General features: G+C 43.8%; 1 protein-coding gene across 1 annotated transcript in view; it reads left to right on the plus strand.

Moving 5' to 3' along the window:
- The window catches only part of dnai4 (dynein axonemal intermediate chain 4), a 196,453-nt gene extending 178,716 nt beyond the window's left edge, over window positions 1-17,737 (plus strand). The window contains exons 13-14 of the mRNA XM_037681975.1: window positions 17,279-17,505; window positions 17,587-17,737. Of these exons, the coding sequence (XP_037537903.1) occupies window positions 17,279-17,505; window positions 17,587-17,737 (378 nt within the window). The remainder of the gene's footprint in view (window positions 1-17,278; window positions 17,506-17,586) is intronic.
- Window positions 17,738-25,496: the final 7,759 nt, after the last annotated feature.

Consider the following 25,496-nt stretch of genomic DNA (forward strand, 5'->3'; position numbering starts at 1 on the left):
CTGCTCGGCTCTCCAGTTCAGCTTTGACTCAGCATTGACCAAGTTTTCATCTGTTCAGTCTGTATTTAAAGACCTTTGTTTTCCTCCTCCTCTTAAGGAGGGGTTCTGGAAAATCACATCATCTTTTTTCCAGTAACTTGTCTGTTGTTCTGCACCTCAACCGGTTCAGACCAGTTTTCGGGTACTTTCCAGAACTTTGTTTTGCTCAAAAATGCGTCATCATGAGATGAGTTGAGTTTGAACCCACACTATTTTCTGCTCCAAATGTGACGAACAAACTCTTAAACTGAGACGGCGCCCAGCTTTTAAAACGTCTCTCCATCCATTTAAAACAACTCGTTCGAACTAATCAGAACCGAGCCCGACAGCCGAGTCTGAGCAGAACCCCCTGTCTGTTTAAACAGAATCAAACGCTTTTTACAGCTTAATTAACTTTGTCACATAACAGACGTACATTTCAGCTTTAAAATTAAACGCATTGACTTAACTTCAGCTCTCTTAATACCACAACTGAAAACTTTCTCTGAACCCCACAGCTGCAAAACGCTGCGTTTCACACAGCAATCTGCACTTTTAAGCTAATTTCAGTTAAGATCAGATATGCCAACATGATAAATTCAATTGTTACACGAATAACAGTCCATTCATGATACCGTACAGGGCCACCAGTATGATACCGTACGGGGCCACCAATATGTAATGAGCAAAATACCTGTGAGATATTATTCATAATTTAAACGGATTCTTTCATTTTTCTGGACTGAGTTCTATCGTGTTTTGAATGATTAAATGTGGACGGAAACGTGTTTTAATTTCTGACTCATCAACAACAGTGAGCCGTTTAATTGAAACGATTTAAAACACATCACACATTTACAATAATTGGCAGATTGATTTCAATAACAGCTTAATTAATGAGCTTTACAATGAGAACCATACGGCCATGGTATCCCACTTGCAACGGATTACAACAGACATTTATGAAAATATCTGGATGATTTACTGGCAAGATAGAAGAGTTTTAAAGATGGGAAATGAGGGAGTTTAAATGGAGAGAAAAGATGTGTGAGGGAAAATGTGTCGACGAAGAACGGCACCCTCCATTCGAACCCAGCTCTACCTCGGTACACTTCGGTAGTGGAAATGGACTCGTTACCTTGCAGAAGATATCTCAGCGTCGGTCTAGAGTTCTCTTTCAACGTTACCATTTCAGCGTCTCCGTAGGATAGCAGAGAACCGTCCGGAGTAGTGACGGTACTTCGTTCAACAACACGCTCACCTCACGGGTGGACTCACATGAGCTGTGAGTCCGTCAGAGGTTCCACTCAGATGTGGAAGATTCCATAATCCCCACGAGACTCGGAACTTTGTTCTGCGTTCTGCGTGGAACTCTTGTTCTCCGTTCCCGTTGTTCTGCGTTCAGCCTTCTCCGTTCTGCGTGGAACTAGGAAGTGTTGACCCTTTTAAAGAGGTCACTTCCGGTTCCTCTGAGAACTTCCTGATTGGTTGAAATGAACCAACAGGGGTGTGGTTTTAGTGATGTAAGAGGGTCATTAAAAGTCAGAAAAACAGTGGGATGTTTTAAGAACAGACAGAAAGATGTTTTGAAGAAATGAGACTTTTTGGAGCCAGTCTTCTTCTATCTATCTGAAAAAGTTAAACATGACATTTCTTTCCAGTAAACGTTTTTGACCGAAACTTGACTTCTGACCCACATCACGACTTGCTCATTTCAGACAGAAGATCAAAAATGCATAATTACTCTTGTAACAGACATTAACTTGATTTCTACTTTGAATGAGGATTAAAAATCATTTATACTGTTTCACAGTTGATTTAAAATGAGTAGTTCACTTCAACATTTAAAATGGTTTGAACTAAACACACTTTTGATTCTCAAGACATTTGTAAAATAGTAATGATAATAAAAAAGAGAGTGTTCTTTCAATTGATTAGTGCAGGATACAATTAGAAAGTCTCTGGATGAACTTAATTTGTGTTTCTGGACTCAAATCAATGAAATAACAGTTCTTGTCCCAGGAAGGCCCTCAGGGTCAGGACTTGACCTGAGGCTTAGTTCACTACATTATGTACAGTGAAATTTAAAGTCCAAACGCTGCTTCTCAGCGGCTCCTGGAAAGAGGGACGACAGGTTCATGCTTGTCCAACGGGGAAGACCAGAGTGGTTTGTTTGAAGAGCGTTTTTGTCCTTACAGTCCAAACCCGAAGGAGGAGAGCTGGTCCTTCAGTCTAGGGGGAGAGCAGCAGAGGGAAATCCAACGTGGGTCCAAGGGAAACGAGGAAGGCTGGCAACTGGAGGCAAAGAGGCACGAGGGATACCTGACAGACCGAGGGATCCAGGTCAGGCCACGAGGAGAATCCAAGAACACGAGGAACCAGGAAACTGGAAAAAAGAACAAAGGTGAACAAATTCTTTTCACCTAGACATTTCTAGCTCAACAGTACTATACCATGAGAGGTGATATGCTCCAGCGTTGAGTCACACCGGACTGCAGCCTTAAGTAGATGGAGAGGCTCATCAGGCTGATGGCCGCCAGGTGTTGGTAATCAGCGGCCATCAGCAAGGCAGGCTGCAGGCAGTGGGACCCTTACAAACCCTGGTTGGATGAATGCACACGCAAACTCAGACATGAGTGTAGGTGCGCAGAGCACCGGTAGAGGAAGGATCATCTTCAAGTTTCTTTGAAAATACTTAGAGATGGACTTGTTCAAGATCAGAGAGCTGTCAAAGCTGCAAAATGTAGTTTCTTATCAAACCTTGTTTCCTCAAACTGCCACAAACCACATGTGCTTTATAACACATTAAAATCTCTTATATGTCCCTATGACATTAACACTGCTATACTTTCATCCAACCTCTGTGAAGACGTCCTGTCATTTTTCAGAAACAAAATTTCTGATCTTAGATTTTCTCCTCTGTCTAGTGTGGATCCAATTGCTCCATCAGTTTGTCATACGGTCTTTCAATGCTTTGAGCCTGTGTCTCTTAGTGAAATGACTGAAATTGTTAAAAAGTTAAAGCTTCTTCATGCCCTCTGTACACCATTCCTATCGTCTGTTTAAATATGTCTTTGGCCATGTGTGGTCAAAATGGTAAATGCTGCTCTGATGACTGAATGTTTCCCTACTGATCTGAAACATGCTGTTGTTCATCCACTCATCAAAAAGAACAACCTTTATTCAAGTGTGCTGTCTAACTTGAGACTTATTTCTAAATTGTCAATTTTGTCTAAAGTTTTAGAAAAAGTTGCTTAAATGTCCAACTGCAGACTTACCTTGACCTAAATGACACTGGTGAAAATTTTCAGTCTGGTTTTAAAATACGGCACAGCACTGAAAAACTGCCCTTTTAAAAGTTTTAAATGGCCTTCTTTTAGCTGTTGATGCAGGAAAATCAGCAGTTCTCTTACTTTTAGATTTGTCTGCTGCTTTTGACACTGTGGATCACAGCATCCTTTTGACCCATCTGGAGTCACTTGTTGGGTTTCATGGTACAGCATTAAATTGGTTTTGATCCTAACTCTCAAATAGGAGTTTTTCTGTAAATCTAGGTCAGTATTCTTCCTCTGTCTCCTCTGAAAAATGGGGTGCCCCAAGGGTCGATATTAGCACTTGTTCTTTTTACCATACCATACCAATTTATTTAAAGAGCACTTAAAACAGCAAAAATTATTATCCAAGATGGCGCCATGTACGGTCACCCTGGCATTCTGGTGCGCTCCGTTTTTTCTGTTTTTGTGCGTTAATCATGTGTCTGCATGCTCCTACACTCGCGAGGAGCTACTAAACTTCAGAATCACAACCCATGAGGACATTACTCCAGTTTTTTTAGTGCCTGCTACAGAACTTGTGCACTTTTTGGCCAGAAGAGCGAGACTTCACAGGAGGGGCAGAAGAGCCGGAGCGCTCGTGTGTCTCCGGAGGCGCGGTACACACACGCCTTTACCTGGGATATTCCTCTCCAACGTCCGTTCCCTCTCCAACAAAATGGACGAGATAACGCTGCTGATGAGAAGGAACAGCGATTTTTCCTCCTCCTGTGTGCTGTGCTTCACGGAGACATGGCTCAACGAGCAGACCCCGGACTCCGCGCTCCATCTGTAGATGATGCAATAAACCTGGCTCTTCACTTCATCCTGCAGCACCTGGACTCCCCAGGAACCTACGCCAGGATCCTGTTCGTGGACTTCAGCTCCGCATTTAACACCATCCTCCCTGCTCTGCTCCAAGACAAGCTCTCCCTGCTCCATGTACCTGACTCCACCTGCAGGTAGATCACAGACTTCCTGACAGACCGGAGGCAGTGTGTGCGGCTGGGGAGAGCTGTCTCAGACACTCGGACTGTAAGCACAGGATCTCAACAGGGCTGTGCACTTTCCCCCCTGCTTTTCTCCCTGTACACCAACTGCTGCACCTCCAGCCATGACTCTGTGAAACTTATTAAGTTTGCATATGACACCACCCTCATTGGGCTCATCTCAGACGGTGATGAGTCTGCATACAGGAGGGAGGTGGACCGGCTGGTGACCTGGTGCAGCAGCAACAACCTGGAACTCAATGCCCGGAAGACAGTGGAGATGATTGTGGATTTCAGGAAAGCCACAGCCCCTCTGCCCCCCCTCACCTGTAATGATACCCCCATCACCACTGCAAACTCTTATCGGTTCCTCTGCACCACCATCACCCAGGACCTCAAGTGGGAGCCGACCATCAGCTCCCTCATCAAGAAGGCCCAGCAGAGACTGTACTTCCTGCGACAGCTGAAGAAGGCCAAGCTGCCGGCCAAGCTGATGGTGCAGTTCTACACGGCCATCATCGAGTCCATCCTCAGCTCCTCCATCATGGTGTGGTACGCCGGGGCCACTGCCAGGGACAGACTCAGACTGCAGCGCATTGTGCACTCAGCTGAGAAGGTGATCGGCTGCAGCCTTCCATCCCTCCACGACCTGTACGTCTCCAGGACAGTGAGGCGAGCAGGTCGGATCACAGCTGACCCTGCACACCCTGCACACGGTCTGTTCGAACCACTCCCCTCAGGCAGGAGGCTTCGGTCCATACGGACCAGAACCTCCCGCCATAAGAACAGTTTCTTCCCCTCTGCTGTTGGACTCCTGAACACTCATAATGCTACCTCATAATTTCTGCTTTGGTCACATTACATCTGTATTATAATTGAATACTCCATCTGTACTGTTTTCTAAGCTTTTTTATTGTTTTCTATTGTATGGGTGTACACGTTTTATGTTGTGTTTTTATTTTTACTTTATTTGTGGGTGTACACAGGTCTTATGTCTTATGTAATGTTTTCATTTTTACTTTATTTTACTTTATTACTATTCGCACCTTATATTGAAGCAAATTCCTAGTTTGTGAACCTCGTTCAATGACATGGCAATAATAAACTGATTCTGATTCTGATTCTGACAAGGCCAACCAAAGTGCTGTAAAATAGAAACAAACAATCACAGTGGACAGAAAAACATAAAATAGAAATATAGATACAAATAGCAGCAGATAATACTTTGTAACTAAATGGCCAACACTGTAGACTACAGACAGGATCAAAACAAATCACACCATGTCAAAGGCAAGGGAATTAAAGTGGGTTTTCAAGCGAGACTTAAAGAGTGTGAGTGTGGGATCCTGCCTGACACACAGGCTGACATGACATGTTTTAGGAAATTACAGCACATATGAAATAGTTTGTGACATGCTTTATACTTGCTGCCTCTGGGCTTTATCTTTAAAAAGCACAAAGTCTCTTTTCATTGCTTTGCAGATGATTGTTAAATCTATCTACCTGTAACTACAAATGACAGCCAGTCTGCTGTACTTGTTACAGGACTGTCTTAGGGTAGTACGGGCATGGTTGAGAGCAAATTTTCTGAACCTTCCATCCATCCATTCATTATCTTTACCTGCTTATTCCATTTTGGGTCACGGGGGTCACCGGTGCCCATGTCCAGCAATCATTGTGCGAGGGGCGGGGTACACCCTGGACGGGTCGCAAGTCCATCACAGGGCCACATAGAGACAAACGAGACAAAACAACCATTCACTCTCACTCACACTTAGGGACAATTTTAGAGTGACCAATCAGCTTAACGTGCATGTTTTTGGTCTGTGGGAGGAAACCGGAGTACCCAGAGAAAACCCACGCATGCACGGAGAGAACATGCAAACTCCACCCAGAAAGGCCCCTGGACCGGGGTTTGAATCAAAGACCTGCTCGCTGAGAGACAGCAGCTCTACCAGTTGCACCACCATGCTGCCCATTTTCTTAACCTGAATAAAGAAAAAAAAAAAAGAGATTATGGTGTTCGGTCAATGCAACCCCCTGCTTGGGCATGACAGTGTGATTGGTCCTTTGTCCTCCTTCTGTCATCCATTTGTAAAAAATCTGGGTGTGATGGTTGATCCTCTGTTTAAATTTGATAAGCATATTAGTGCTGTTATTAAAGCCAGTTTCTTCCAGCTGAGGACCCTTGCAAAGATCAAACCTTATCTTCCTCGGCCTGATCTTAAGAGGGCTATCCATGCATTCATTACATGACGTTTAAATTATCGTAGCTCTTTGCATTTAGGGTTGGACCAGAGCTCCCTGCAGCAATTGCAGAGCGTCCAAAACACTGCAGCCCGTCTGTTGATGAACACAAGGAGGCACAAATCTATTACCCCCATTTTGCACTTCCTTCACTGGATCCCTGTTGCTTTTCGGATGAAATTCAAAGTTTTATTGATTGTTTTTAAGTGTTTAAACTCCATGGGCCCACCTTACCTAAGTGAGCTGTTGCAGCCCTAAACTCCATCCAGAGTCCTGAGGTCAGCCCACCAGCTCTTGTTGGCTGTCCCTTGAGCTAGGTTGAAGACGTTGGTTACGTACTGTAACCCCAGATTCTATGAGTATAGGCGTAACCCTTTAAGGCTGTCGCTTAGTGGGTTTTATCCCGTCATGCGAAGCATCACACTGAAAAATTTAGTCAACGCCCACCTGCTGTGTGGGCCCGACCCGGTCCGTATAAATTACGTTAAGAGCGGGTGATCGACTCCCAAATAGCTTTTTCTTCAGCCACTTAGGAGCCAGTGAGGCCCGACGCTTAAAGGGCTACGCCTATACTCATAGAATCTGGAGTTACAGTATGTAACCAACGTTCTACTTCGTATAGGCTTCGCCCTTTAAGGCTGTCGCTTAGTGGGTTAAGGGCAAAGCAGATGTGGTCCTCGCCTCACTGGGTCCATTCGAACACCGTATGAAGCGGAAGCTTGCCCAAAAACAGTCTTGTCACTCAACTCCCCATGTACGTAATTACGCATTGTGTAATTATGTGTACCATGCACAGACGCATGTTGTGTAACTATGCGTTCTGAATGCATGAATGCCCCGGAAACTTTAGACGGGGAAAAAATATGTTGAGAAGGGGGGGCCATGAAACAACTGATTCATGGCTGAACAGTATGAACAGGTTAATAATAACAAGTGAACTGATTATAATCAAATGAACTGATTGGTAACAATAGTCATGAACTGATTAATGACCATAGAACCAAACAGTTACAACTTGTGACTGATAACCACATCTCACACTGTAATACATGCAGACAGATGTGAGTTAAACGGTGTTCCATGAAACAACAATAATCATTCTGTTAAAACACTAAGGACAGAATGTGTCATGGAACGGGCCGTCACATCACGTAGATAAAAGTGAATAAATAAGCAAGCAGGGTGTTGACCATGCGGCCGCAGTGCAAATATCCTGCATTGTCATACCATTATGCAAAGCAGTCAAAGATGCGATACCTCTGGTCGAGTGCGCCCTGAGGTTGACAGGAGGCTCTAAATCTGATGCTCTGTAGGCTTCAGAAATGGCCTCACACAGCCAGTGTGACAGGTGCTGGGTGGATAACGAGCGACCTGCAGATGCATCTCTATAATGCACAAACAGATGTTAAGTTTGATGCATTGCAGCTGTGCACCCTATGCAACATGTCAACGCCCGCACAGGACAGAGAAGATGGAAAGATGTTTCTTCTTCTGATTGTTGGGGGGTAAGTGGAAAAACCCCTCCAACGATATCACTCTTAATTTAAAAAGCTCGTGATGTTTAGGCATAAAAACTGGATTCAGTCTTAGATCAGCTGAGCTGCCATCAGTCTGAGTTCCAAGACACGACGGAGCAACAGAGAGGGCAGATAATCTCTCACCCTCTTAGCGGATGTTAAAGCCAGTAGCAGGGCTGTTTTAAGAGAAAAGAATTTAATTGGAATCTGATTCAGTAGCTCAGATGGAGCCTAGATCAGGGCTCGTAGGACCAGCGTTAAATCCCACTGTGAAGCAAGTGGGCCTGGAAAACAGGCCTGCGTCTTGAACACCTTTAAAAAATGCTTAATCAGCGGATGTTTAAAGGCTGTTCTGACCCTGCAAACCTTGTGACAGGAAGAGATGGTTGTAGCATACGTTAATCATGCTGAACGCCAGATTTCTGTCCATCAGCTGCTGCAAAAGGACAGCACACCGCCTAGAGGACATGAAGTGGTCTCTACACCTTCTCTATACACCTTTACAAAACGCTCCATCAGAGGATGATTAAAGGTTATTCTATCTCCGACAGCTTCGTGACAAGAATAAGAAATGGCTGCAACATACAATAATCGTGCTGAATGCCAGATTTCTGTCCATCAGCTGCTGTAGAAAAGACAGCACACCGCCTAGAGGACATGAGGTGACCTCTACACCTTCTCTATACACCTTTTACAAAACGCTCCGTCAGAGGATGATTAAAGGTTGTTCTGTCTCCAACAACTTCGAGACAAGAAGAAAACATGGCTGCAGCATACGATAATCGTGCTGAACGCCAGATTTCTGTCCATCGACTGCTGCAGAAAAGGACAGCACGTCGTCTAGTGGACATGAAGTGGCCTCTACGCCTTCTCTGTACACCTTTTACAAAAACGTTTAATCAGCAGATGATTAAAACTGTTCTGTCTGAAAACATCGTGACAATAAGAAAAGGCTGTAGCATACGTTAATCGTGTTGAACGCCAGATTTCTGTCCATCGACTGCTGCAGAAAAGACAGCACGTCGTCTAGTGGACATGAGGTGGCCTCTACGCCTTCTCTGTACACCTTTTAAGAAACGCTTCATCATCAGATGATTAAAAACTGCTCTGTCCCCGAAAATTTTGTGACAGGAAGAGATGGCAGCAGTGAACGTTTTACGCGAGCTGAACGCCAGATTTCTGTCCATCAGCTGCTGCAGAAAGGACGGCACACCGCCTAGTGGACATGAAATGGCCTCTACACCTTTCTCTGTACAGCAGCGCTGAAAAACTGACCACTTGATGTGAAAAGCGCTGTGGTGGTTGCAGCACGTGAATCATGAATCGTACGCACTACATTTTGAGAGAGATCCATCCTCTCAAAAGGATCCGTACAGCGGCCAGACCAAAGGTGCTGGCCTATTCTGATTAACTCCTGATTGCTCCTCCCGCCTGGAGGAGAGCATCCTCCCTCCATGGCAGGTTCCACGAGCGCCCTGATAACAAGTGTCGTAAGACTGGGGACCATGATGCGTTCACGCACTTGGGACAGAAGAGCTGTCAGTCCCTCCTCCTGAGCTCGGTTCAGAAAACCATGATATCAGAGGGAGTGAGGGAGGTGAAGAAGCATTACGACCACAGGCTGTGAGCAAATGCGTCCACCCCTAGCGGTGGATCGTCCCGTGGGTTCCATGATAATTATAGTTGACATAGAGCGTTCTCTCGTATTGCAACAGGTCCACAGCCACTCACAGGATTTCTGCTGCGTCTGAGCCATCACCTCTGGATGGAAGGTCCCCGGTCCCCGTGCCACAAAAGACTGTCATTGGACATCACATCCATCCCCTGTTCAGAACACAGGAGATGTACCCTACTCCAATGGAGAGCAGATTGGGTGTGCCCCACACAGCATCTGTCTCACAATGTGGCACATGGGTTGAGCGCATACATCTCCTGCCAGTTATGTATGCAACAGTCACTTGCTGTCTGTGTGAATCAAAAAACCTTGATGATTCCGCAGCACAGAGACAAAGTGTTGATTCACATTCAAAAACCCGTGTGACACTCCAAAAACATTTAAATGAGCTGCTGTGTGGAGAACCACAGCGCCCCCACAGCTCATTAAATGTATATGCCTCTGTCAAGTCTGACATCTGTGACGTAGGTCTGCTGACGGAAACAGCTGATGTCACTCTACCGGTTTCACGTGAGTTGCACTGCTGCCACCTGTCTGTAAAAACTGGTCAGCAGCAGATGTCCAGATAAAGCAGAATTCTCTTCCCTGCTCTGTGCGGCAGCTGCAGAGCGGCTCGGCGCATTAATGGAATGTTGTTTCTCACAGTTCAAAATTGACAAATCTAGAATAAATCTCATCTTCCCGGTTCGTTGGGACCAGGGAGTGACGAGAGAGGAACCCTGTGTTTTCCCCTCCTTCTGAGACTCTGGAAATTACATTAATCAGAATTTCCTGAGCTTCTGCGAGAGGGGACGAGATCTGTTCTAGAAATGACAGAAAACCTCACTAGAGTTCCTCCGCACCGGGGTTTGAGCTATGCCGCAGCGTGAATCCCGATGAAAACGGTTCGCCAATCTGTCTGGAGCGCGCACTCATTGCCACTCGTTTATAAAGTTATAAAGCGGGCAAGTGTTTATGCTGTGGGCTCACATGCATGCTGATGTGAGCTGGTGCGCGCTTAAGGAGAAAAAAAAATGCGCATGCAAATCGTGTGCATCTGCTGATGCTGCGGGCCGCGGCTCATCTGTGCTGTGCCCACGTTAGTGCTGCTGCTCCGTGTAAACGCTCGGGGAGCGGGTGTGCGTATGATCCGACGTGCACCGAAGAGTCGTGTGTGTGCGCCCTCGTTGATGCAACGTCTTAAGCGAGGATTTCCGCGGGAGCGCACATTTGACGCTGGTGCGGTCAGGAAGCAGCGCGCGGTATCAGTGGGGCGAGGTTACCACTGGGCTCGTTCTGCAGAACACATTCATTCTTGGCTGTGAATCACGTGAGCTTTTGAGTGATTCCACGAGCTGCAGTATTAATTCAGAAAACCTTCTTCGAGGATGAAGGAGCCAAGACGCAGTGAGGCTTGTGAAACTGATGGCGCCACGGGAGCACGCGTTTGACAGCACTGCGGTGAAAACGCATGTCGCTCCTGCCGAGATCGAGATACGTTACTGGGCTCGTACCGCAGTCTCACGTTTACGATGACGTGAACGGCGGGCGCTGAGAGCTGCGTGAGCGCTTTCATAACGCAGCGCCTTATAGGTGAAGGCTGCTCGTGCTGCGGGAGCACGTGTTGGCACTGCTGGCAGTGAATGAAACAACCTTAAAAGGCTCATTCGTGAGGAGTGTGTGTGATGGAGCCGCTGTCAAATCCTCCGAGCTGACAGCCTGGCTAAAAGACACTTCATCATAAAATGATGTTTATTTCTACATCGTGTCATCTTACACACATCCAGCAAACCGACACCTGGTTATCTTCCCCTGAGCTCCGTGGTTTGTTGTCCTAGAAGGCCCCCTGTTGGCGGAGTCCGGGAAAAGTTGTCACAAGCTGACACTGGGCTTTTGTCAAGTCAGTGAGGAAATCTACAAAACACACCAATAAACTGAAAAAGGAGAACAGCAGACGTAAAAACATTGTCATCCCTTGTGTTGCTGGAGTATCAGAGAAATTCAGAAGGATCTTCAACAAACACAAGATCCCAGTACATTTCAAACCCAGCAGGACTCTCAGACAGAGGCTGGTCCACCCTAAAGACAAAACACCCATACACAAACAGAGTGGTGTAGTGTATGTGGTCCAGTGCAGCGAGGACTGTCCAGACCTCTACATTGGAGAAACTAAACAGCCTCTTCACAGACGCATGGCTCAACACAGGAGAGCCAGCTCCACAGGACAAGACTCAGCTGTTCACCTCCATCTCACAGATAAGGGACACTCTTTTGAGGACCAAAATGTGCACATTTTGGACCGAGAACACAGATGGTTTGAGAGGGGGTGAAGGAAGCAATTTATGTAAAAAGAGAAAAGCCGTCTCTTAACAGAGGAGGAGGCCTCAGATTTCCACTTTCAAAAACCTATAATGCAACTTTAAAACAGATTCCCAGCCGGTTTTCACACCTGATGGGAACAGAGGGGCCTCGTCTGTGAATTAGAGGAACAAAAGACTCTTACTGTTAAGGTGTTTAGGTGTGAATTATCAATCTACATATGTGTGTGTGTCTTATCTCACTCAGCCTTATAACCTGAATCTCTCACTCTCTGCTCTTTGAATTGAGAAAGCTCCTCGGATGAGGAGAGAAACGTCTTCTGTTACAAATAAAGTCCAGTTGTTTTTGTATTGAACACTTTTTGAATTCCTATCAAGCACTTTGGTCAGCAGTGGTTGTTTTTAAATATGCTATATAAATAAACTTACAGTTGAATTGAATTGAATTGTTTGCTTCTACCCATTAATTCACTTGTTGTTTTCCATAGGTTTTTTTTAACCATTACAGTGCTCAAATGTAATTTGATAATATTGCTTTTTCTTTAGCTTGTTTAATTTTGTTTGTTTATTTCTATGTGAACAATAAATTTTCCAATCTGCAGCATTCCCTGACATCACAGCAACTCTTTTCATTTCATTCCTATTTTTCATTAAATTTCTTAAGTGATTATCTAACCAAGGAGACCTTGAGGATCTTACAGACGATCTTTTAATTGGAGCATGTTTATCACAGACAGCTGAAAATGATTTACAAAAGGAAGTTGACACTGGCTCTGCATGCGTTATCTGTAATATATCATCTCACTTTACACATCTCATGTCTTCTATAAAACTTTGTTCTGAAAAAAAATTGTACATTCTACAAAAGTTAAATCTGGTCCTTTGGACATTCAAAAAACAAAACAAAGCAAAACAACAAAAAAATGTAGAAACGTTTCGTCTCTCATCCAAGAGACTTCCTCAGTCTGAGGAGCTGTTTTCAGCTCAGTCTCTTAAATAGCACCTTCTCAGAGTGGATCAACCAGTTTTGCTGCTGACAACCAAAACCAGCTGATCACATGCTCAAAAAGGACCATCAGCCTAACAATGGATCATTAGCACACTGATGGCTGTTTACTGTTCACAGAGGGTTGAGTGATACTAGCAATCACAGCATTGTAAGAGGGGGACAGTTGAACCCGGAAGCATTCACCCCTGTTTAATGATGGACAGTTTCTTTTCACAAAGATGGCCTCCTTTACTCCTCTCTCAAACCATCGTTCCTCTCTGTCCAGGATGTGAACATCTTCATCCCTGAAAGAGTAACTGCTGACCTGAAGATGAGTGTAGACCGCAGAGTCCTGGCCTGATGATGTTGATCTTCTGTGCTGGTCCATCCTTTTGGCCAGTGGCTGTTTAGTTTCCCCGATGTAAGACTGATCGCCCTCCTGACACTGAACAACATACACAAAATTACTCTGTTTGTGCCGGGGGACTGGATCTTTGGGATGAACCAGTCTTTGCCGTAATGTATTTTGGGGTTTAAAAGCCACTGGGACGTTGTGTTTAGAAAATAAACGTCTCAGTTTCTCTGATACTCCCTCAACATACGGAATGACCACTGGTCTGGGTCTGGGTTCCTCCTTTTCAAATGACGGCTAGCTGGAGTCCTGTTTTTATTTCTTCTCTGCTTTCAGGAAGGCCCAGTTAGGATATCCACATTGCTCTAGAGCCTGTCTTGTGTGGGATTTCTCCTTCTGCCTGGCTCCTGAGTTAGTGGGGACGCTGTCTGCTCTGTGGTACAGAGTCCTGATGACTCCTAACTTGTGCTCCAAAGGGTGATGGGAGTCAAACTGCAAATACTGGTCTGTGTGGGTGGGTTTGCGGTACACGTCAGTTTGCAAATGTCCTCTGTCAGAGACTGAGACTTCACAGTCCAAGAAAGCCAACCTGCCATTTTTTACATCCTCATGTGAACGTGATGTATTTATCCACAGAGTTGATGTGGTCAGTAAAATGTTGGACTTCCCAAGATCTAATTTTAACCCAGGGTTAATTGGTTCAACATACCTGAACCAATGACTTGGTGGTGTCCCTGAAAAGGATGTCAAGGCTCTCTTTTCTACCTCCTCCATGTACAGGTTGGCCACAATAGTAGAAACTGGAGACCCCATAGCACACCCATGTTTCTGCCTATAATATTGCTCCCCATATGTGAAGTAGGTTGACTGCAGGCACAGTTTTAAGAGTTGACACAGGTGTTCTGTGGAAAGCGTGGTCCTGCTGCTCAGAGTGGTGTCTGATTTTAATCTTAAACTGACCACCTCTACTGCATCATCAACAGGAATGCACGTAAAGAGTGATGTGACATCAAAAGAGACCACACCCTCACCTTATCCACAAAGTCCATGGTGTTCTGTATGTGGTGTTCTGAGCTGCCAACTAAAGGGATGAGTACAGATGCCAGATATTTGTAAACATTGTAAGTGACAGAGTTAATCCTGCTAACAATTGGTCTTAAAGGTACACCTTGTTTGTGAAGTTTAGGTAACCCTTACAGACTAGGTGTGGCCTCCCCTGGGTACAGTCTGTGGTACAGAATATGGTCTATCTATCAACTTCTTCTTGTAGCCACTTCCTGGATCTCTTTTCAGAGGTTCATAAGTGTTTAAGTCTCTAAGGAGTGTCATAACTTTCTCATGATAGTCTTTCTGGTTCAAAATCACTGCGCACCTTCCTTTGTCTGCTGGGAGAATGATGATGTTTTTGTCCTTGCTAAGAGTGGTGAGTGTGTCCCTCTCCTCTCTATTGATGTTGGAAGGTGGTGGTTTGGCATTGCCGAGGCAGGCTGAAACTTTGATTCTGATTTGTTCTACTTCACCCTCTTTAATTTTGTTGTTGCGGATGGCTGATTCAGTGGCTGTGATCATCTCCACCAGAGGAATTCTTTTTGGTGCAACCACAAAGTTCAGTCCTCTGGCAAGAATCTCTGTCTCTGGCTGGGTGAGCTGTCTGTCAGATAAATTCTTCACCCACTTTTCTGTCTCCCTGGCATGTAATTGTGTACTGGAGTGTTGTCTTACACTGAATGTGTTGTTATTGGAATTGTGATGGTGTTGATGAGTTATTAGTAAGTTAAACTTGTTTTGTTGTCGGGTCTTGGACTGGACATGATGTGCGTGCCTGATCTGTAAATTCCATCACTTGCTAAAGTGTGGTCTGATCTAGGCACGTTGTAAGTTGTTGTTTAATGTGCTCTTCTCTGGCCTTCAGGGCCTCACTAGTAAAATTGGTCTGTCTCACCCGTTCATTTAGCAGCAGGGTCTGTGTCTTTTGAAGTATCTTGCTTGCCCAGTGCCCACTGATGGAAGATTTGAGTTCCAGGTTCTTGGGAATGATGCTACTTTGTCTGCATTAAAGTTTGAAATGCAAGTGGTTCCTGTAGTTCGCCCTCTTTCTTGCAGTTTGCTCAGACTCTCTAATTAGTTTGAGGCAATCCTGGCTAAATGGTTCAAAATATCCTGGTGCATGCTCAATAATCCAGATAGAAAATCTAAAAAAGTTGAGTCTGGTCCTCTGGACGGGATCAAAAAACAAAAAATTGTAGAAACGTTTCGTCTTTCATCCGAAAGACTTCTTCAGTTTGAGAAGCTGTATTCAGCTCTGTCTTATGAATAGCACATTCTCATAGTGGATCAACCAGTTTGCTATAGGGATGGGGTCGATCCAATCCAGTATCGGTATCGGCCTCCGATACCAGCAAAATTTACGTACGGATTTTCCGATCCACGATGCATGTCTGTGGTTGCCCTGCATGTTGGCTTCAAACTATGGAATGGATTTCCTGAACAGCGGCGTGTCTCATGAGCCCAGAGTAATAAGACCTGCCTCACATTCAGGAAATCCAGTTCATAGTTTGCAGCAGCTACAACGTGAGGACTGAGTTAGCAGCACTGTGGCTAACAGCTAACAAACTTTTCATCTAAACATGTCCGCTGTGTGGAAGTATTTTACACTAAACACACCACAAAACAAGACAGCAACGTGCAATGTCTGCAGAGCCATAGTGCCACATTAAACCACGTTAAAGTTAGTTTTACGATGGACATTCGAGCTCCGGGGCTTCAGCGGGGCGCTACTCTTTGCTCAACCCAAAACAAGCGACTCGACACCGGCCAGCCGCATCCAATCTGCCCCGCTCAGTCTGCCCGTCTCCGAGGTTCCGAGGAGGGACAGACTGAGCGTGACTGCCCCAAATCAGGCTGCTTTCTTCGGATTGAACAAGAAGTAGACGTCGCTGAAACCACGGAGCTCTAATGTTTACTGAGAAGTTGATAAACTTCATCATAATTAATGACCAACCACGATCAGTTATAGAAAACTAAGGATTTCTCTGCTTGATACTTGCAGTCAAGATATAGTTTACCCTCCAGGAGATATTTATCAGTACAACAGTAAACAATCATAAAAAACATATGATTTGAAAATTATATTAAAAACATAAACAGCTACATTATAAAGTGATGTAAAATACTAAAAACAGGAACATGTCTGTTGGTTTATGCCAACTTTATGAACTTAGCAGATGTTTAAAGCCATTTAACATTTTATTTAATTTAATTCATTTATTCATTCAGTTAAATGAAACAAAATAAAAATAAAAATCATCAAAAATAAAATATTGAATGAAAAGAGTGCAGAAAGAAGAAAAAATTCTTATATCTGCCCCTTATAAAAAATAAAACAACTTTAAACAATCACTTAAATTAATCACTTTAATATCCACTTTAAAACTAGGAATAAAAAGAAACATGTTTTGTGTTAGCAGAATTTAATTCTAACATTAAAACTTATCCAACATTAATAAAACTTAAAGTTGCCTTTTTGGACATGCATGCATATATTTGTACAAATTGTACTTGAGAGGAGATTATTACAGCCTCATATAAAATCAATGATGATCATGATATTGGAACTGGATTGGTATCGGCCGATACTCAGATCTAGGTATCGGGATCGGATCGGAAGTAAAAAAAGTGGATCGGTGCATCCCTAGTTTGCTGCTGACATTCAAAACTAGCTGTTCACATGAAAGAGTGGCACTTTGCTGTGATGGCCTTCAATGCTGCTTGCAGCTTTAATTTTGTTTGGAATCAATGTGTTTTTTCCTCTTACACAGTGCTTACCTTAAACTGCAGGTTGAATTCTGAGTAATAATAGATGGTGACCTTTTGTTTCCACTCAGGGTCCTGTGAACCACATCTCCTGGTGTCCACTCAACCCTGATTTGTTCTTGAGCTGTTCCTCTGACTGGACAATCCAGCTGTGGAAGCAGGACTGCCTGACCCCCATGTTAGGATTCAGGTCCACCCACGGGGCTATATGGGACATCAGATGGTCCCCAAAGTGGGTCTCTGTATTTGCAACTGTTAATGAGGCACACATTGAAATTTGGGACTTGAATTCAAGCTGGTAAGTCACAAAAGAAGCAACATCCAATCTTTAGCTTTTTGTCTCATTATGTTGCTTGTCATATGCCATCGTTTCCTTCAGTCTGGTCCCAGTCTTTGTGCGGCCCTCTGCCCCAGGTGTGAAGATGACATCCCTGCAGTTTGCTTCACAAACAGACTGTTTAGTGGTTGGAGACACTGACAGCCAGGTGACTGTTTATCAGCTCAGAAACATTGGAGTCAAAGGAATCTGACAGGTAAAACAAAGCAACACATTAGGCAAAGGCTTGAGTGGCTGGCATCTGCACAAACTTGTTTAATTCAATACCACTGTGTGAACCACCTAACAGGAAACAATGAAAGTGGGTCACACTACTGGACATCCAACCCAGAATGGATAGTTTTAAACTCAGGAAAACACAATAAAACAGCAGACTGGCACCAAGTCCCTGTCTTGATCCAGCGACCATCCAGATTGCCCCCTGACTAGAGCTACTGTAAAGCACGCTGGCTGACCCACGTCTACAACACACTGCAACAAAGATTTTTTTGAAAGACTGTTTTGAAATACTGTTTTTCATGCACAGACTGGCTGGTTTTCAGAGAAGCTGCTGTAAATGAGGAGGAACTAGACCTAGAGGAATACACATCCTTGGTCCTGAGATATATCAGCAAGAGTGCTGATGATGTCACCACCATCAGATATGTTTAGAGCTACCCAAACCAGAAACCCTGGCTGAATGCAGAGGTTCGCACCCTGCTGGAAGCCAGGGACACTGCCTTCAGGTCTGGCAACTCACAGGAGCTGAGAAGGACATGGAAAGAGCTGATTGCTATTATTAAAAGGGCCAAAGTCACATATGCACAGAGGATTCAGAGTCAATTCACCTCACTAGACCCATGGAGCATGTGGAGGGGCATTAAGTGCATAACAGATTATAAGGGCAGGGGTGCACAATGCCCTAGGGACTCATCACTGCCTGCTGCCCACAACAAGTTCTATGCACGCTTTGAAGACCCAAACAAACCACCCAGCACTAGACTCACCTCACCACCGGAAGAGGAGTTTCTTAGTGTAACCTCAGCAGAAGTAAGGAGTACCTTCAGGATGATTAATCCTCACAAAGCAACTGGCCCAGACAACATCCACAGAAAGGTGCAGAAAGACTGTGCCGATCATCTCTGTGAGGTGCTGGCCGATATCTTTAACTCCTCCCTCACCCTGGCAACAGTTCCCACCTGCATGAAGACTACCACCATCATCCCAGTCCCAAAGAGCTCTACAGTGACTGGTCTGAATGTCGATCGTCCAGTAGTCCTCACCAGGATAGTCGCTAAATGCTTCAAAAGACTGGTCATGACCCACATCAAAACAACCATCAACATCAACGAGGACCCTCAGCAGTACACATACCGCGAGAATCAATCAACAGAGGATGCCATCTCCTCTGTGCTCCACACTGCTCACATCCACCTGGAGCAGAAGGACTCCTATGGTATGCTCTTTGTTCACTTCATATCTGCCTTCAACACCATGATTCCCAAGACTCTGATGGACAAACTACTCACCTGTTTACTCTGCTCACATATGACAGTGCACCTACCCATCCAGGCTGTCAAATTTTAAAGTTTGTAGACGATACAGCGGTGGCTGGATGTATCACAAACAATGATGAGTCCAGCTACAGGCAGGAGTGGAACACATGGAGAGCCATGTGCTTTTTGCAGCCGTTCGTGCTGTTGTTCAGCGTATTGTTTTTGTTCTGTTAGTGGTTAGCGTATTTAGTCTAGCGCATTTTTTAGTTCATATCTTAGCTCTTATTACTGTTTTTCTTTTACAATTTATACTTTTGTTGGATGTAACTGGGATCCTGTGTACACAATTTTGTTTCACCACATGTACCACATATAAAGAGAATGACAATAAAGAAACTTTGACCTTGAACAGCTTCAAACCCAGGGGATTTGAACCCGTTGACCCCTGGGAACCCCGTTCCTTTAGCCGAGGTTGCACATGGTCCTGGCTGGCAGCAGAAGAAGAAGCAACCTTGAAGCAGAGCACGGTGTTTATCTGACAAAAGTTTTACAGATGAAACAGCGAAATGCATGGACCATGTGTCTTGACCTAAATATCCTCTTTTGTTTGTGTGTGTGTGTGTGTGTGCACCTGCGTGTGGATAATAGTTGGGTTATTGGACATTATACACTGTGCATTCTCAATAAAGCTTGTCAGAAAAAACAATGCATTAGTTACATTTTTGTTTTCACTTCCATACTTTATTTACTGTTGCTTCCGCTAGACCCACCCTTAAGTCACACGGAAATACTCTGTTCACATACCATACCATACCACTTTATTTATAGAGCACTTAAAACAGCGACAAGGCCAACCAAAGTGCTGTACAGACAAAACAACAGGTAACACACAAAGCAAAATACAAAACATGCATACATGCACATTAAAATTACCTGCATTTGTCATTATAATGAAGGAAATGCATGTAAGAATACTATCTGTGTATTTAGGAAGTACAAAGCACATAGTATACTTTTTAAATTGGGTTTGTTAGGAATATGGGATTTTTTTTCACTTAATTTATTCTCACTTTCAGGGAAAACAAAAATAAGAAGTGCAAAAGTAATTTGTAACCATCAGCAATGCTATCATATTTTTAAAAATTGGTTTCACAACACTGTAGGTTTGTTGAGAAACTACGGTAGTCCCTCTCTACTTCGTGGTTCATCTTTCACGGACTCGCTCTATCACAGTTTTTCAAAGTAAGATTGGACAAGACACACAATCTGCTGATTGATGGATGAGCCACACAATCGGCATGGAATTTTTATTTAAAATAAATTTTAAACTAGAGAATTTGCATTTCCTGCGAAAATGCGAGTGTGAATGCTTCTTGCTTAAGAATGTGAAGAAAATAGTTGAAAAGTAGCTTAAAACAGCAGAAAGAAGCTTCAAATGTCAGAAGGAAGCAGAACATGCACAATTGTTCCTAATGTAATGGACTGCCAGGCTGCTGCAGATATAAACTGTTGATTTGACAGTACTATATGTTTGGGTTTGCTCTCAGCTACCGCTACACCAAATTTCAGCTGAATAACTTTAAAACCGCCTGAGTTATCATATTTTTTCCTTTTTAGCTAAGGCAGCCATCTTGAATTTTTGATCCATCCATCCATCCATTTTCTTCCGCTTATCCAGGGTCAGGTCACGGGGGTAGCAGCCTAAGTAGGGAGGCCCAGTGTTCTATGAAATTATCTTAAACAAAATACAGGTTCAGGGAAAGGTCAAAGCAATGAATGACAACTCACGGGCTGGTTCTGCTAGGATAATAAGTGTCATTTATTAAACTGCCACAGATACAGCGAAGCAAAGTACATTCAGTACAAATCAAAACATTGATGTAAAGCCCCTCACCGTGACACCGGACCGGGAAGCCGTTTCAGTCCAAGTGAAAAGGTAATATCAATTGGCTGGGCATCAGATCAGGATCCACAGACTTCCACTTTAATTCTGAGTGTTACACTTTTATACTCCCCCTCTGGCTGGGTGACGTGCGGGCAGAGCAAAACATGTTTACCATCATCAAGGCAGTTGTACATCAGAGCGATGGCTCATAAAAACATGTCTTTCAAACCCAAGTCCGTGGCATACGAGCCTGATGGATGAAAGACTTGTTTACAGCAAACTCCGGGTCGTTGTAACCGCCAGATGGGCCAAATCTTTCGGTAAGAACACTCCCGGAGGCTTATTTTCATTCCTTCGAAGCACATCACCTTCTGCAGCACAAGGCCTAGTTTGTACAGATAAGCTGCATATAAAATGAGTATAAAATAAGTATAAATTGACATATGTAGTGATGTAGGGTTAGGAGCTCCACTACAATCAATATTTAATAACGGGTTCTCTCTTTTTCGAGCTACTTGACAGATATGTGACAGAGTTGGAGATGGTCTAATCAGTGACATGAGACGTTAATTTTCTTTGACCCATCAAAATGAATGTGGTCATTTATTAACAGAATCAAAATTTAACATCAAAACATTGTACACTAGATTATTCTGATCGGCTCTGATTAATAAAACTTGGCACGTTTTACTTAATAAAAACAACAGACATTTCTGAATATATCTGGATTAATTACTGGCAAGATAGAAGAGTTTTAAAGATGGGAAATGAAGGAGTTTAAATGGAGAGAAAAGATGGATGAGGGAAAGTGTGTTGACGAAGAACGGCACCCTCCATCCGAACCCAGCTCAGCCTCGGTGCACTCGGTAGTGAAGCGACTCATTACCTTTGCAGAAGATAGTCAGCTCCGGTACGGAGTTCCATTTCAACGCTACCTTTCAGCGTCTCCTTAGGATGGCTGAGAATCATCCGAAGTAGTGACGGTACTCCGTTCAACAACACACTCACCTCCAGGGTGGACTCACATGAGCTGTGAGTCCGTCATAGGTTCCACTCAGACGTGGAAGATTCCATAATCCCAACTAGACTCGGAAGAACTCCCAACTAACTCCAGCACTTCTGTTCTCCTGGAACTTCTGTTCTCTCCCAGAACTAACTGGAACTAGGAAGTGTAGACTTTTAAAGAGTTCTGCTTCCGGTCACTTTTAGGAAGTCCTGATTGGTTGAAAGAACCAACAGGGGTGTGGTTTTAGTGACGTCAGAGGGTCACTACAAGTCAAGAAAACAGCAGGAATGTTTTAGAAACGTCCCGTACAGACAGAAGACATGTTATGGCGAAGTGGGAGGAAGCAGATGCCAGTAGCTTCTTATTTACCGTCTGCTAGGTTTAAAAACAATCCACTTCGTTCTAATAACTTCTTTCTGACTTTCGACCGACATCACTACTTCTCATTTCAGACAGAAGATCAAAATGCATAATTACTTTGTAACAGACATTAACTTGATTTCTACTTTGAATGAGGATTAAAAAATCATTAATACTGTTTCACAGTTGATTTAAAATGAGTAGTTCACTTCAACATTTAAAATGATTTGAACTAAACACACTTTTGATTATCAAGACATTTGTAAAAATAGTAATGACAATATAAAAAGAGAGTGTTCTTTCAATTGATTAGTTCAGGATACAATTAGAAAGTCTCTGGATGAGCTAATTTGTATTTCTGGATTCAAATCAATGAAATAACAGTTCCTGTCCCATGAAGGTCTTCAGGGTCAGGTTTTGACCGGAGGCTTAGTTCACTACACATAAAAGCATCAAAATAATCATTCTTATATCACCCAGACTTCCCTCTCCCCAGCCACTTGGTCCAGCTCCTCCGGGGGAATCCCGAGGCGTTCCCAGGCCAGCCGAGAAACATAGTCCCTCCAGCGTATCCTGGGTCTTCCCCTGGGTCTCCTCCCGGTTGGACATGTCCGGAACACCTCACCAGGGAGGCGTCCAGGAGGCATCCTAAACAGATGCCCGAGCCACCTCAACTGGCTCCTGTTGTGAAATAAAGATTGTGTTCCTTGTTGAATCTGACTCCCACTTCTTGTTTTACTTTGAAATTGACCCACTTCCTGTTTTACTTTGAAGAGGCTCCCACAGATTGATTTCTCTGTTGAAGTCTGTTCCTGTTTACATCATGTGACACGATGTCTCACACTTCTGATTGGTTTGAAACTGGCCAATCCAATGACAGCAGGCTTGAGAGCACGATGAAAAGTTAATTTTTATGTGTGAAGAAACGCCCTGTTTTGAGACAAAGAAAAGTGCAGTTTCTCCTCGAAGCGGCAGCCAGACGGAGCAGAGAGACGGTCGACTTCAGATTCCTCCTTAACAAGGTTGTATCTTATAGTTTAATGGATGCGCATCCAATTAATTATATGTTAAAATAATGACTGCATTTAACTAATCCACTGTTTATGCTTGTGAATCTGTGACTTTCTTTGCTTATTAAATATTCGTAAACTTGAAGGTGCGTTTGTCGTATTCTGAGTGCGTGTCTTGACTCCTCCTGCAGGGGAATGGTAACAGCAGAGCTCGGGTGGAGAAATAAGATAAAAAACACAACAAAATGGAGGTTCCACCGAGATTTGAAAAACAGTTACCGAGTCCATCACACTGATCTGCGTCGCGCCATAAAGAGAAGGTAAGCAGAGCCAGTTGATTACGAAATCTGTAAATTGGGCTTACTATAGGCAAATTTGCTCAGTGTGTGTGACTCCCAAATAAATAGTTTTAAATATAGAAGTTTACGTCGACGATAAGAATAAGATAAAAGTAAGATAAAGTAAAATATCAGCCTCAGGGATAAACTGCGCATTAGTCGAGCCAACCGGGGAGCCGACGGGCTCTCGGCCGGAGGAGTGAAAGTTCTAGGAAAATGGTTCCGCTGTTCAACTCTGTAACTCCATTAGACTAAGTTTTACTGTAAACTTGTTGAATTGGCAGTCAACTTTTAAAACAGTATCAATTAAAGTTCGCTCACAATTGACCGTAGGTGGGCGTTCGCGAGGCTGGGTGGGATAGTAATTAATTAAATACGACGCACGCACCGAATAGATTAAAATAAAATCAGCACTAATAATTAGATTTGTTGAATAAAATAACTTATGATCTGTGGTGGGTATAAGAGGTCACAGGTTCACAACTAGGGCTGTCTTCTAAGATATTAAAAGGGAAGTCAACACATTTTGTTTTAAAAAAAAAAAAAAACAACCACAACAGTTTCAAGGGTGACCATTGTGATTTTTCTGGCGTCTGTGACTCGCGTGAATGTTGAAATAAGTGGTCAGTATCTTGTTTGTTTATTTTGTTGTTTGTGTCTTTGTCAAATATAAGACCACAGTATGAATGTGTAGAAAAAAGAGTTCCAGAGTCTAAAAAAGTTCCAGAATTTTCCAGTGACAATAAAACAAAAAGGTGTGGTGTGTGTCTAAATTTCCTGAGAGAATGGACACAGAGGTGCAGCGTGTCATGTCACAAAAGTGCGAGCAGGAAAGTTTTAAACCGGTAAAGGAGCAAGCTGAAGTTGTGGGACAAGCACTAGCGATGTTGGAATATAATAAAAAGCTAAAAAAAAGCTCTCGTGAAAAAATTACAAAAAATAGAAAACAATGCTCAAGAGGGCCAGGATGTAATATCTTTAATGTGGGAAAAGATTAAAGAATGCTCGAGAGATGAGGATAAGTTTGACAAGCAAAAAAGAGAGGCAAACGCCCTGCAGAAAGGTAAATACAGAAAATTAATGAGGGAGGTTAAATATGAAAGAAAAGAGTGGTTGAAATTGGTCTTTGTGGCACAGGGTGCGTCCCATTTGTTGAAAAAACAGCAACTTATAGAGCAGCCTAAAACAAAGAGTGAGGAAGTGGGTAGTTCAGCTCCCCCCCCCTTATAACTCAAGCAGCAATCAGTCAGCACATCCCCCCACAGGAATGTACCCTATATATCACATAACAGATGGAATGTTACAGGTGGGGGAGGTCACTGACACCCCCTCGCAGCTGAGGGAGGAGTCACCCATCCCAGTTAAAACAAAACCCCTTGTAGCACCAGAAATGAAACCGTATCTTACACAGTCCACCAGTACACCATTATACCCGACGTTATCATGCCAAACCGAGGGTGGAGGGGACACAAACAACACGCAGCAATGGGTAATTAAAGATGGGTGGAGTCAGTCTGCTAATCCCACAGGACACCCTGATTCGCACACTTCTTCCCTCTTTGCACCCTCAGCATCTCCCTCTGACAGCTCTCATGATGGAGAGGGCGTGCTCGTGGGTCTGCAGGGTTGGAAGAATCGTGCAGGGTTGTCTCAAAACCCGCTCACCTGTACTCACCAATTGCCTGCCACGCCCCAGACACGCGTACAGAATCCTTTTTGGCCACAGGCAATACGAATTACTTCTGATTTGTCGGCAGCTCTTCCACCACAAGATCACGCTTCTATCCCTGTTGAAAACGTGGATCCATCGTTAAGTACTGGTTCTTTTCCCCTTCTGCAGGCAGGAAATCAGATACGTTATAAACCTCTTGCGCTAGG

This window comes from Nematolebias whitei, chromosome 9 (assembly GCF_014905685.2).
Source record: "Nematolebias whitei isolate Nwh7 chromosome 9, NemWhi1, whole genome shotgun sequence".
In the NCBI taxonomy this organism is placed as follows: Eukaryota; Metazoa; Chordata; class Actinopteri; order Cyprinodontiformes; family Rivulidae; genus Nematolebias; species Nematolebias whitei.